The sequence below is a fragment of the Pleurodeles waltl genome, chromosome 6 (genome assembly GCF_031143425.1).
Source record: "Pleurodeles waltl isolate 20211129_DDA chromosome 6, aPleWal1.hap1.20221129, whole genome shotgun sequence".
Classification (NCBI taxonomy): Eukaryota; Metazoa; Chordata; class Amphibia; order Caudata; family Salamandridae; genus Pleurodeles; species Pleurodeles waltl.
In genome coordinates, this window is record NC_090445.1 from 111,656,362 (window position 1) to 111,671,236 (window position 14,875).

Consider the following 14,875-nt stretch of genomic DNA (forward strand, 5'->3'; position numbering starts at 1 on the left):
AGGAAAAACAGGGTAGGATACTGACCTGGTATTATTCTTCGTTCTCCTAGAAACCATAAAGGTTACTCCTTCCAGAGAAAACACTCTAGCTAAGATATCTAAGGCTCGAACATCCGATACCCTTTTACAGGAAATGAGGCACAATAGCATGGCCAGCTTAGCTGACAAATCCTTCCTTGAAAGATATTGATTGTCCTGCCACGAGTATAATAGACGAAGAACTAGGTTGATGTCCCAGAGCTCCGAATATCTGGGTTGCGGAGGTCTGGAAAGCCTGATACCTTTGAGAAGTTTACAGACCCAAGGGTGTTCCCCGATCAGGCGGTTATCAAGAGGGGGATGACCCGCCGAGATGGCTGACCTAAAAGAGTTTATAGTAGAATAAGCCAGACCAGTCTCTGATAATTCTGCAAGGAAGTTTATGATGTCCGTAATTCAGGCCCCCATGGGATCGAAATGTCTGTCCATACACCATAGAGACCATCGATTCCATGCTGATCTATGCCGTTTGCCTGTCCCTGGTGCCCAGGCCTGTGCAATGAACTTCTTAGCTTCCTGTGAAAGTCGGCAGTCTTGCCAGCGAGATCTGAAATCTTCCATGCCACTGAGGTAAGTGTCTTGAAGGACTAGGGGGTGAAAAAGGCCTGCCGGGTCCCGGAGAATCGAGGGGAAGACCGGAAGACGTATTGGTAAATCGCACAAGAGTTCCAGCAGAGTCGGAAACCACACCTGGGATCTCCACAAGGGGGTTATCAGAACCACTGTCACTTCCTGACGACGAACCTGAGCTGAAACCCTCGGGATAAGAAGGAAGGGGGGAAATGCATACCCCTGGTGCGATCCCCAGTTCTGCAGGAACGCATTCACTGCCGCAGCTCCCGGATCCGGGCGCCAGCTGAAATACAGAGGTAGATGGGTGTTCCACCTGGACGCAAACAGATCCACTGAACAAGGACCCCATCGATCCATGATTGCCTGAAAAATCAACTGATCCAGCTGCCAATCGCTATAATCCATCAGAAATCGGCAACTTCAGTCTGCTAGAATGTTCTGGGACCCCGGGAGATACTCCGCCGTGACGGAAATCTGATGTTGGAGGCAAAAATGCCAAAAATCTTTTGCCAACTCCGCTAGGGCCTTCGACCGCGTCCCCCCCCCCCAAGCGTTTTATGTACTGCACCGCAGACACATTGTCCATCCGCAGGAGAACAACACAGGTGTTTTTGACCCGAGTCAGGGATCTGATCGCAAAAGAACCCACAAGGAGTTCCAGACAATTGATGGTCTTGGTGAGTTCCTGAGGGGTCCAGCGTCCCCCGAACGATATGTTCCTGCATCGCGCTCCCCATCCATGGCGACTGGCATCCGACTCTATCACCAGGTCCGGGGAGGCTCCAAAAATGGCCCTGCGATTCCATGCTTCCATGTGGTCTAGCCACCAGTGTAATTCTGTGGTCGCCTCCCGAGAAAGGGAGACTAGTTCAGAATACGTCACCCCGCGTCGAAGGTGATAGGCTTTGAGGCGTTGAAGGGCCCTGTAGTGGGGGGACCTGGAAAAATGGCCTGAATCGATGAGGAGATTAGGCCTGCTATTCTGGCTAACTGACATAGCAAGATCCTGTCGCGCCTCAAGACCTTCCTTAACTCCTTCTTGATCTTGGAGATCTTTGGGATCGGGAGACTGAGAGACGCTGACCGGGAGTCTATGAGGAAACCCAGAAAAATCATCGACTGAGCAGGCAGAAGTTCTGATTTCTGTTGGTTGATCATGAAACCCAGCCCCTGCAGAAGCACAATAGTTGTGCTTGCATTGGATATAAGTTGAGACCTGGATTGGTCCATAAAAAGGAGATCGTCCAGATAAATGATGAGACGGATCCCTTGCGACCGAAGTACCTCCACCACAGGTTTGAGGAGTTTGGTAAAGCATCATGGTGCCGATGACAGTCCGAAGGGGAGAGAGGTGAACTCGAACACCTGACCTCTCCACAGAAACCTGCGATGAGGAGGAAAAATCGGAACTGTGAGATATGCGTCCTTGCAGTCCAGTCGGACCATCCAGTCCCCTCGTAACAGGAGATCCCGAAGTATGTGAATACCCTCCATTTTGAAATGTCGGTATATCACCCAGTCGTTGAATGGCCGGAGGTTGATTACCGGGCGAAACCCTTTGTCTTTTTTCTCCACCAGGAAAATGTTGCTCAAGAAAAACCTGGGATGGAGAGACATGAAGCATATGGCTTCTTTGTGGAGGAGTTCCTGGACCTCTGAATCTATGAGCCTGGATTCCGCAACTGAAAATACCAAGGGCGTGGGGGTCCTCTCCTGGGTTGAGGTTCCCCAAAAACCTGAAACCCGGAGACTGTCTGCAACACTCATGCATCGGAGGTGATGCGCCCCCAATTGCCTCTGAAGAAGCGTAACCTCCCTCCAAGATTTTGAGGAGAAGAAGGGATAAGCCTTACCAGAAGGTCCTCCTGGGGCGTTATTTGCCCCCCAGGCGATCCTGTTCGCTCTGCCTTTTCCTCTGCCTCTATTGGGGAAGAAAGTTCCTTGGCGACCAGCACGCCAGCCGTTGTTCCTGTAGGAAATGGGGCCTTGTTGGTACTGGCGGCTAGATGAGCGACCCCTGCCTCGTCCGGCCCCTCCAAAAACCTTGCCTGGAAACATCTTCTTGATGGAAGAATTGTCCCGGGCAGAAAAGGTAGCAATGAACTTGCCCAACTCTTTGACAAAGGGATCGCTAAATAAGTTGCCCTGGGCAATTGCCCCTGTCTCCAAGTTGGATAATTCCCCCAATTTGGGGTCTATTTTAATGAGCAAAGACCTGTGCCTTTCAGCTGAAATGGCACAGTTGGCGTTGCCCAGGAGACAAACAGCTCTCTGGGCCCATCCCGCCACGATATCTGTTGGAAGGGGCGTGTTAGACTGCTTGGCACGTTCCGCCAGTTGGATAATCTGTGTCAGAGGTCCCAACACGTCAAGGAGCTTGTCCTGGCAAGGCCTCCAGGACCGGTCAATACCCTTCTTATGGTCTTTAGTGTACTTCGGGAAGAAGGTACACATCTTTGAATCAATATCCGGCGTAGCTGCAACCTTGTCTGATAATGTCGGACGTGGGCATTCTGCCTTTAAACGGGCCCGCACCTCCTTATCTAGAGGTTGCCGAATCTTACTGGCTACATATTCGGCCACCTTGTGATCCGGCTGCCACTCCGAGGAACGAGGGTGGTAGATCCCCTCTGGTTCGAACATATCAGAGTCCGAGTCCCCTGGATCCAGAGGATCTGGTAAGGAAGCTCCGGGGCGCCAGGAGCAGCCGGGCTCATCGTCCTCCAAAGAGGAGGAGTCCCCATCTGAGTCTCCTGTGATGCATTTAGGTGACCCGGTATCAGGGTCCCATTTGTTGTGAAGCTTTTCACGCATGACACCGGGTATCGACCCCTCCCGGGAGGGTATGCGCTTGTGCGCGCACTCTTACTGAAGGCGTCGGAGAGGAGCGCAACGTCTTCAAGGTGCCCGCATCGCGATTGCGTGATTTCTTGGGGGCCGTTAGTGCAGTGGTACTACTCTCCGCCCCCGTCGCCCCAAACACGCCCATCCCTTTGGAAACCTGTTCAGTAAGCTGCGCCACGCTCTCCTTGAGAGGAGCAAGGGCCTGAGCGATAGCGTGCAAGAACCTCATATCCACCCCGGGGGTAGGACGCAGTGAGAGGGGCCCTCATCAGGGGACATGCTGGGAAAAGAATCGTGGTCCTGTGCGGACTGCATCCTGTGACTCAGGGGCACCTGACAGAAGAAACACCCAAAAAAATCTACAGAGGGTAATCCCTTCCCACACTTCTGTCGACAGAAAGAAAATTATTATCTGCTGTCTGAAAAGCCCGAAAGGGCCGCAAGCAGCAGCTGTAAATATCTTCCCTGCTGGGGTAATCAACTGCAGCGCGGTGTAAGTGGGGTAGGGTGTGGAAAAAAACAAAGCCTAGGCTCTGAATTCCTCGATGCTGAGGTAATTGAGTGCTGAGCGCCTAGGCGGCCCGACGCGTTACCATGAGAGAAAAATACGCTTGGTCTGAAAGCCTACTGCGCTGTGGTAACGCATCGTTAGCAACGCTCGTTGCTAAAAATAAACGCTGCAGAACGTGCGCAAGCAGTCAACACAGCGCATGATAGAATTTAAACAATGCGGAAGAAATAACTCAGAGGAAGTAAACGCACTTATCTGGCTATGAGCAGTGAAGAAAGAGGAAGAATGAGTGGTTGGGGATATTTATACAAGCGTGTGGAGCGGATCCTCATTGGATGTTGGTTGCCATGGAAGCAGACTCATGGGACTTGTAGTCGCTTTGTGTTTTTTTCTGTTAAACTTTGAACTTGCTATTTAATAAACAGTGAAGAAAGATCTGCATAATCCTCGCCTCCGGTCCTGACATAGAATTGACTTCATTTATGGTTTCATCTGTTTGTGAAATATTTGTACCTCTATGGAGCTGGTAAAACACGAGACGCACGGCCTGCTTTCGCACCTTTCAAAAACTTTAAAACAGATGGCATTATTACCCAACGACAGCTCCCTGAAAGATTGTAAAGACTACCGTAATCTGCGCAAGCGCCAATCACCTTCGCGAAAGAGGGCAGTTTTTGCCATTGAGGGCGTTTTTGCCCATGAAGGCCCGAGGACCACAGTCCTCTTTCTATGCTCACCGGAGTGTCCTTTTTCTATTTCAAAGTGGCTGTAGGTGGCCGCCATCTTGGCGCGTCAGTGAAGGAGGGAGGTGGCTGCAGAGCCAGCGACAGGAGCGGGGAGAAAGCGGGGAGGTGGCCGGAGCCAAAGGAGGCCATGGCGCGCTGAGAAGCCACCGGGGCTCCGCCCTCCAGTTCCCCAGCTCCGCCCTCCTACGGGAGACCCCACCAACACCCGGGCACGCAAGCCCTCTGCTCAGACACTGCGACCGCCTCACGGGAAAAAAAGACATCCACGCCGGGCTCCGCCTTAGCTAATTGTGGAAACACCAACCACCTCCTGGTTTGCATTTACCGAAGATAGCTTCTCTCGGACTTCCTTACCCCTATGACATACTGTTAGCCCTCTCCCGGACTCTGCCTTCCTAGCGGAGACTGTCCACCCTTCCGGGCCCTGCTGCCATACCGGAGAGTGTCATTTCAGAAGTGAGAACCTCCACCACCGACCAGAAAGTGTCAATCCCCATTTGTGTTCTGCTTCACATAGCGGAAACTGGCCACATCACCCGGACGCTATCTCAGGGGTGCACTCTGTGTCCGAGATTGCCATACCGAGCTGTGTTCTTCCCCATCAGAATCTGTCTTGCGTACTGTGGACCACAAATCCACCTTCCTACCGGTCACTGTCAGAATCCACCTTCCTAGCGGACTCTAGCCCCGCCCCCACAAAATCTTACCTGTTCTTCACAGGCTCTAATTCAGTTTCTGAGATTTGCCTTTAGGTGTTCTCACCCATATTTCCTGCACCAGGGCTCTGGAACCTCCACTACAACCGAGGTCCGTCCTGATCTCTGCTGCCTAATTCAAGGCTCAGGCTTTTAGTGTCCTTTTTAGGCGACCTGCAGTTCCTTCGTAGCTTCTTACTCTAGGGCATCCCTGCTTAGGGCTCATACATTCCGCTACATCCCTCCCCTAAATCCCGGAGCCATGGCAGCAAACTGCAGTTCCTCGGCGGCAGCCGCACTCAGCGCCAGTAAAACCAAAACCAAGAAGAAGCACTTCGTATGTCAGAAGGTGAAGCTCTTTAGAGCCAGTGAACCCCTCCTCAGCGTCCTTATGTGGGGAGTCAACCATACGGTAAGTAATGAGGACACACAGGGAGAGGAGACAAATGTATTACATTATTTTCATCTTTTGAAACCAATTGTCATCATGTTCTCTAATGCCCACCATTTTGACTGCTGACCCTTTACATTTAACTACCTCCCATTGCGACTGTAAGAATCTCATCCAGTGGAATCAATTTTTCATCTCATGGCCTCACTTACGTTTGCTTCCTACATCCCTTGCGATCCTTGCTCATCCTGTATGATATATTTATTACGTTTGAAAAGCGCATGGCTGCTTTAGATGAAGTGTCCCAGCACTAGGATTCTGTCTATATGAGCGGTTCTACTGGAAGTAAAAAATCGAGGGCATGTACTCCAGTGTTTCCTTATATCCCCTCCTAGTGCCCCCTGCCACCTCTTGAGTTCACACTTTCTTTTCCACCAGGCACAACCCCGTCTTTTAAACAATCTATTTTCCACCCCTCTCGGGTCTCTCTATTCCTCCTCCTTAGGGCCCCAACTTCGTTGCTCCTCCTTTGTTTCCTCACCTTCCCCAAATGTGTTGCTGTCACCGCCTTTCTTGCATCTGGTTTGCATGTCTCTTGGTCCCACTCGTTTTGCCTTTGTGGCCTTTGGTCCCACTCCTTTTGCCTTTGTGGCCTTTGGTCCCACTCCTTTTGCCTTTGTGGCCTTTGGTCCCACTCCTTTTGCCTTTGTGGCCTTTGGTCCCACTCCTTTCGCCTTTGTAGGCTTTGGTCCCACTCCTTTCGCCTTTGTAGGCTTTGGTCCCCTTGGCCTTTGGCCCTGCTCCCTTTGGCCCTCGCTCCCTTTGGCCCTCGCTCCCTTTGGTGACTACTCCTTCTCCTGTTGCATTCTTTGGCACCCTCCCCTAGTTTGTCGTTGCAGCTTCCCTCCCCCCCCACCCCATGTTTTTGCAGCATTTCGTCCCTCCACTTCACTTTGCTTTTGCAGTCATTGATCCACCGCTTTTTGTTGTTGCAGCCTTTTTCACCCCCCCCTTTTGTTGTTGCAGCCCTTGCAATTCTCCACCCCCTTTGTCCGTGCTCTCTTTGGTTCCTTTGTTCCACCGTATTTGGCATGGTGGCCTTTTCTCTCCTCCGCCTTTTTATTTGACAGCCTTTGGCTTTCCCCCCTTTTGAGCTGGTTCCTTTGGCCCCTTCACACCCCCCTTCTTTTGGTCCCCACCACTTCTTTGGTCTCCGAACCCACCCCCGTCCTAGTGGCCTTTGGTCCCCGTCCCAATGTTGTCCAGGCAACCTTTAGCCCTCTCTTCTCTCCCCCTGGGCCTGGCGCCCTTTGGTCCATCCACCTTTTGGCCTGGTGCTCTTTTGTCTTCTCCTGGTCTGGTTTAGATGGCCTATGGTCTCCTCAGGTCCAACAACCTTTGGTCCTCTCTTCTAGCCCAGTGGCCTCTTGTCCTGTTCCTCCTTTGGTCTGGCGGCCACTACCTCCTCACCATCCCCCTCACTTTGGCTTCACAGGTCCCCACCATCTTTCATGACACAGTCTTGTCTCCCAACTTCACTCCTCATTTATACCCTGACTGGAATACCCCCATTCGTTGTCACAGTTGGTCCAATTTGTGGACAGTGGTGCACCACAGTCTTGGAGCTGAAGCATGCATTTCTCAATAACGATGACAAACTTGATTCTCCTTGTTAATGAAATTCTTACTTCTCAGGCCTGAAGTTAGCCAAGTCCTTTTGATTTTACTTAATAAATAAAATAAAGCCCTTTTCATCCATTGGTCTATTGTGCCATAAACATTTTCCAGACTTTAAGCATAGAGCATGGGGCAGTGGTTCACATTTCTTCAGGCATTGGCTAACGTCTCTGTGCGTAACAGCATTCTCCTTTTTCACGGCGAGCACATCAGCACATAATGTAAATCCATAAACTGACTTTTTTTAATCTATTGGTGAGGGCCTGGCAGATCCTCAAACAAAAATATTTTACAAACTACATGACAAAACCAACATTGATAAAGCCAAAAGGCTGATGGATAACATCAGGTTTATTGTCACTGCCAGTGCTTGTCACATGTTTGGTGTACGCCTGATGTTTTTTTAATTACCAGTAATAATTGTTTGTGGCAAAAACTGTACGTGAATGATCCAGAATTTTAAGAAAAAGTGGTATATCCCTGAAATTGTCATTCAAAGATTGACTTTTCCTATGCTAGGAAAGTGAAGGACGCAGAACTGTAAATCCAGCATACTAATGATTTAGCAGAGGAGAAGGCCAGATAGTTTTATCAGAAGATGTGAGTGGTTTGCCAGGCACATGAGAAAACTGGAAGGGACCAAATGGATGAAAGGAGATGGAGCTGATCCGCTTATAAACAAGAAGGAAATAGAAGAGAGAGGGGGAGCTAGAGAATGCACTTTAAACTCAAGAACAGAAAGCAAATCTATTGAGGTGTAAATGAAGAAGCTTATGATGGAGGTAACTATGCCCAGCCAAAATCTGGAAAGAAAACTCCTATTCCCATTCATAAAGATCCTCACCCAAGATGACCCGCAAGCTTGAAATTGTGTATAGTATTGTGACCAAGGTGGGCATTGATGGTTGGAATGCACCCATATGGCACTGCCGCCTATACTACCCTAGTACACTGGGCATACCTTTTGACAAGAGGATATGTTGAATTTCAGGGAATGTGGCCTTGTTGGCAAGATGAACACTACACTTTATCCCGGGTAGAGCTCAACGGCTGGATCTCCATTATAGAAGTAGATATAGATTATAGGTTATTACCCAAGTTGCAGGATTTGTTATTTGATGGAGGCAGACTGCCCTTTTCTCATGGGCCCTTGAAATATTACATACGATTATGTCCCCTCTGGAATGGTGATGAAGTTGAAGGTAACTTGGGAAGATGAAATTGCTTAAAGTAAGCTAGCAAGCTGCTGCTGATGGTCCCCTAAGAGCACCACAGTTGGTGTACCGTTTGAAAAAGTAGGCATTGACATTGTCAGCTAGTTTGACACCTTCATCCCCTCCTTGTTGGACAGCAAGTATTTACTTATGAAGGGTCATGCCACCAGGTATCCTAATGTGGTATCCTTGAAGAAAACTACTTCCAAGGTTGTAGTTAGGACTCTTCTTAGCATCTTTTCAGATTTGCTAAGTTGGTGATTTCTGAAAGAAAGCCCAATTTCCTAGGTGAGTCATTTGAGATGAAGAGTCGCCTATAAGTTTTCCACAGTGTACCACCCTTGAACTAATGAAAAGGTTTAATATCACCACAAACATTATGGGGTTGTGCCAGCGCCACTCAAGAGGAAATGGGATCTCCTTGTGTTTGTTTCTGCTTGCCAACAGGGAGATACCAGAAATAGGCATGCAGTTTAGCTCATTTGAACTCCTATTTGGTCATCCTTTCCGAGTTGACCTGACTTTGGTTAGAGAAGACTGGAACGAGCATCTCTGAGTCTTGTATCCAGGATGCGGTGGGCTGCTTTCCAGGGCTCCAAAAGATGGTGGCACAACTCATAAAGACGAAATCTTCAAGCCAACATGCGATAGTGAATGAATGGTATGACTAGAAAGATACCCTGAATTGCTTCAATGAGCACTTTGTTTGCATGGAAGATTGACTTGCTTCAATAAGGGTTAGGAAGTTTTGTTCCTGAAACCAATTTACCATTGTATGCCGGAGGATGAACAGAGTGCTTGGTAATTCATTTTGTGGTGTTAGAGCTGTGGCCAAAGGACACCAGTGTATAGTAACTAGACTTCCCACATTTGGAGCCCAGTAACCTCTGACTGCTGTCCCACTGTGTTGCTCTTGTTTGTGAGTCTCCTCCTTGGATCCCTCTGGATAATTGATTTTTCCTCTCTTTCCCCACTCTTGTCCTCAATTCTTGTCCGTACTCCACAATGGCCCTCAATTTGTCCTCCTGTCCTGCTCTTCCCATTGAATTTTTTGCCTTCTCCACATTGATACTAAGTTTCCAAATCTCTTGTAACACATAGATTTCCATATCTTCTCTTGTGATCTCGTTTACTGCTTTTGTCATGTAGCCTCTTCCACATTAACAGAGAACTTGCAGAATTGTTAATGTTGCTATTACTGTGACACAGCTTTATGGGACAATATATGACCATATGTGAATGAAACCATTTGATTAGTGTTTTGTTTGTTTTTAAAACAATCATTCTTTTAGGGGTCCCTTTTAGTTAACAGCTAGGGCCTTTCCAACATATTGAGCTGCAGCTGGGGTGGGCAGTGTGATTTTAGTCTTAAAATTGAATACAGACGTGAGTGTTCTTTGCCGTAATATATTACATGACTCCCATGAATAGTTGGACTCTGAATTGGATTCGTTTATACATTCGCTTATATATGTCTTAACCTCATAATTTGTCGTCAGCCTAAAGTGTATATTCTAAGATGTGTAATTGATTTCAGTTTTTCTTTTTCTTTCATTGCCTCAGGTAACAGCTGTGTAATTTTGTGTCTTTACCTCATGGCCTTTGTACTATGTTGTAGCTGGTGACTAAATCTGTGATATTGTATAAGCCCGATTCTTTGGGGATCCGAGTGAGCATGTTGTTTTATTAGCTGTGAATCCCACTAAGGCACGTGATCTGTCCTGGTGGAGCCCATTGCTTCTTAGTTCATGAAATCTAAGTCCCATCAGTGATGGCAGGTTTTATCACAGCATAACCTTCAAGACTTGTGTTTGCATTGTTGTTGTTAAAGTGCACCAGGCTATAGGTTTGTGTATTGCTTAATAATTTGGATCTGCACTATTTTGATTCATCAAAAGTGTTCAATGGGATCCATAGTGTAGTCCAAGGGTTTCCTGTAACGCCTGAAAAATGAGATCTGGTGTTGCTTTTGGATTTTTATCACAGCATAATCGTCAGCCATATTGTTACTTGTACGTTCAGTTGTTTCATGGAATATGAGCCACATTACGACATGTGGATACCACTATGCAATGTTGTGAGCACTTTCATAGTAATTGATTCTACTGGAACATAACCGAGTCTGATTGTTTAATGTGGGTTCCAGGATGGAATACAACTTGGGCATTTGATTGCCTGTATGTTCCTTACTTATAGATATAATTTGAACCCTGTTACTTAATTACTGTACAACAGGACATCTGAGCGAAATGGAGTCCTTGTGATCAGTTTAATTCCCCTTCCTCTTATATTTAAACACCGACTTTCGTTCCACCTTTGCATATTTGAACCAGCTGATTCCACTGGGGCAGATTTGGTATTGTTAGAGAACAATTTATGCTAAAAGGAAAACCATGCATTGACTTAGCACAGTTGTTGCATGACCTAAGTGTGACGGATTGGCCCTGCTAAAGCTTACCATATGGCATTCTAAAGAAGTACAGGATTCTTTCAAAATGTGCCCAGACAGAAGTGTTATTGTTTAAGGACCAGAATTTTAACGACTACCAGAGAAATGCTTGAGGCAAATAAGGCACATTAAGGCTAGGTGAAAGTTACAAGTATCTAGGCAAGGGACAGGTCAAGTACCTCAGGAGGTCAGTATGTTTTAATGGAAATATTGGGTATACTTAACATATTGACACCGTGCAGTTGCATGTCAGATTTTCGTTGGAAAATTTCTTAGATGAATAGTTTGTCCGCCTAGGCAGCAGGGCTGATTAACTCCCCTTTCCAGGCAAGCACTCCTCTGTGGGATGCTGTCCATAACTTCTCCTCCAGCAGGTTTCTTAACCCAGACTCAGTTTGTTGTCTTGTTTCTTGTTGTAGCATAGTAACCAGGCAGTATAGCCCCACGTTTAATGGTCCACAGGTCCTTGAATGGTCATGAGGGATCTTGATACAAAGTACTGGTCATTCTGAACAGTTTGTAACTACAAAGTAGGCCAGTGAGGTTTCATGCACAGTTTACATTTTAATGCACTCTTCTAGTCAAATATTGCTTTGTCACTGCATGATCAGCCCATGACCGATCCATGGACAACAGGAGCCCATCTTCAACTAGGTCAGGCACATATTTTTGTTTGGTTCAGCCAGCAGGCCAAACCACAAATTTGTAAATGAAATGTTGTTTTATCCCACATTGTATCATTGATTCTAGAAGTCATTTGTGAACATCAAAATGGACAGCGGAAACTACACATGGAATAATTTGAATTTGGCGATTAAAGTTCTTGAAATGTCTTTTTTTCTGTGGCTTACTTTGGATATTTGTGAGCTTTGGAATCATGGGTAGAAAGATGCACAACCATTTCAGTCCTAAAAACACTAGCAACTGACCTTTCACAAAATATTCTGTGTTCTTCATACCACACAACATCATTGTGCTTTGGAGCTAGTGTCTCTCTCTGTTATGGATTGGGATATTCGTGCAGCTATTGGGATATGAAAAATGTCTCCAGATATAGCATTGCATGATTGGTATATGATTTCAGTTTTGCAGCACCCAATGTTGTTGTGGTGACCGCATATGCAGTACATAAATTGACGCATATTTAGGTCTACAATTTTGTGAGCATAACAGTCACAAAAACAGAAAAACAGATTTTCCTATGAATTCCATAAGCCTTATTGAGACAAACAAAACTGAAAGCTCAGGGGTGGGGGGCAGAATATATTTATTACAACCTTGTCTGATGGACACAGATTAGAAAACCAGGATAAAGAGATGAAGGGCCTGTCCTCTACTCTCAACATGGCTTATTTATCAAAGTGTTGCTGTTTTCAAACACAGTTAATTAGTTTTTCATTATAGATGGCATTCTTTTTAATGCTAAGGACAACGTGATTTTTTTAATTTTCTTGTGCAGTAGTCTTGGTACCTTATTTGGATAGTTCTGATTCACATGTTCTACTAGCCATTTCACTTTGTCCGGCAAAGCACACTTTGTAGCTGTTTGACCAAAGTGAAGAATGAGTAACTTTATTGTTCTATTAATTGTTATAAAGGATAACCACTTATAAAAAAAATTAAGGATCATACTATAAGAGAAGATGATTATGCCAGAAAGTAAAAAAGTTAAAATGTTCAGGGATCAAATGTTCACATACTCTTTTATAAAAAATTAAGCTTAAAAACTTTGCATAACAAGATAGCTCTGGAACATGTTTATCTTCTATGCTGCTGCCCATAGCCCATAGAAGTATTGTCTCCAGTTGTATGTGCAAAGTCTGCAGTGACATGGTTGTTATGAATATGTGGCCCAGTGACTTCTGTATTCTTTAAATAGAAACGGCTGAAATCTCTTCTGAATTATGATATTGTGATCGGTCCACACTGTTGCACACTTTAAATAGTTTTGGCATATGTGTTTGTGTTGTAGTCAAACATGGAATACCACAGGCGTGTTTGAAGAAATATTTATTTAATCAGCTGAAAACCCTCCAAACCATTCCCAGTCAGGCACTACCAAAAACTGCTGTTGCAGTGATCAAACCTGTAGAACCCTGTGATGCCATAAATGCCTTTATTTAGAGAGCATTCAATGACGCACAACAGAGTTTGAGTTGCGCAGAGCTCGGGACAATATAACACATCCCTTTCCCTTCCCAAAAACAAGAACTATAAAAAACAACACAAAAACAGCACAATACACAAACACACACAACATTTGGACAACATGCCTGCCGGAGGTCTTTACCAAAAGAGGAAGCTCTCCAGACACACTTGGCATAGCTAGTTTTCTCACATATATAACCGCCCACATATCCAGGCAGTCTCCATGACCTCACTGCTCTTGCACCTGACACCCCCATGTCACTCACACCCGCACTCAAACAGATCACCTCACCACCAACAACCTTTCCTCTGAAATTCTGAATCTCCATGAGTAACCACCTTGAACACTTGTCTTCACTGCAAGGACTCGTCTTCAATGTACCACCCTTCTGATACAAATCAACTCTCCTTAGATTCCAGGTTTGACCATTATTCAGTTTGACACAGTTTCCTTCCACGTCCCTCGCCTTAAACGGGCCTCGAAAATGGGAAAAACCTCTACCAATGCCTGTGGGTCAGCCCTTTACCCAGTCTCCCCCATTGATTAACTTATGACGCTGGCTTTCCATCTCCCCCATTCCTGACTCCTTGGAATCCACAACACATTTCCAGGAGGGAATCAACTTTGTCCCGAGCTGTCTCCCCTGCCTCATTCCAAAAGATGTTTCCCCGATTCTGGCATTGCCTTTAGTGCAATAATTCCACAGTATGTCTTTGATAGCGCCTTGAATAGGCATTCTGGCACTACACGCCATATCTATGGTCCTTTTCACCAGTCTGGTGATCCTTTCTATTTAACCATTCCCCTGGAGATTGTATAAGGATGTACACCCATGCCTGATGCCAGCATTGTCCAGAAAGGATTTCATTTCCAGAGAGGCGAGTTGTGTGCCGTTGTCGGTTACCAACATTGTCTGTTACCAACATTGTCTGTTACAGACATACTGATATTACCGTTGTCTTTTACAGACATTGTCTGTTCCCTTCTAAAGGCTTCTCCCAAGACCTCAGTAGTGGATTGGGTGGTGATAGATCTCATAAATACCGTCTCCACCTATTTGGACTTCACATCCACCATGACAGCTGCATTTTTTCCCCTGCTCAGGTAAAGAACCAAAGGGGCCTGTGAAGTCCAAACACACCTTTTCCCAGTTGGTACTTGCTTCTGTGACATGATGATCTTGAGATGAGACCCCTAAACCCACTCTCAAGCACTTCCCTGATTCCTTGCACACTCCACAGTCCTGCACCCACTTCTTCACCTGAGAGTCCATGAGTGGCCACCAATATTGTTTTTCAGTCTGAGTGTAAAGATTAGACCAAGATGGCCCTCATGTGCCAAATGCACCAACTTAGGTCTCACCAAAGTAGGAGGTACGCGCTTACTACACCTTATAATACCACCATCACCTTACAAGGATAACTCGTCTACTATCTTAAGGAATAGTCTCACTGCATCTGGCAAAGTACTTTCACTCTTCACACCTCCTTTGATCAACTCCGCCACTGTCTTGAGTGTGCTATCGCTTTCCATACCTCTCGTTCAAACTGCTTTGTGGACACAGCTCTCCAATCCCTCTGTGGCATC

The 14,875-nt window shown here is 46.3% G+C and overlaps 1 protein-coding gene across 1 annotated transcript in view; it reads left to right on the forward strand.

Annotated features, from left to right (window-relative positions):
• Positions 1-4,734: 4,734 nt before the first annotated feature.
• PIP4K2B (phosphatidylinositol-5-phosphate 4-kinase type 2 beta) overlaps positions 4,735-14,875 on the forward strand; it is a 320,769-nt gene continuing 310,628 nt past the window's right edge. Inside the window, exon 1 of the mRNA XM_069237479.1 lies at positions 4,735-5,820. Within this exon, the coding sequence (XP_069093580.1) occupies positions 5,671-5,820 (150 nt within the window). The 5' untranslated portion in view covers positions 4,735-5,670. The remainder of the gene's footprint in view (positions 5,821-14,875) is intronic.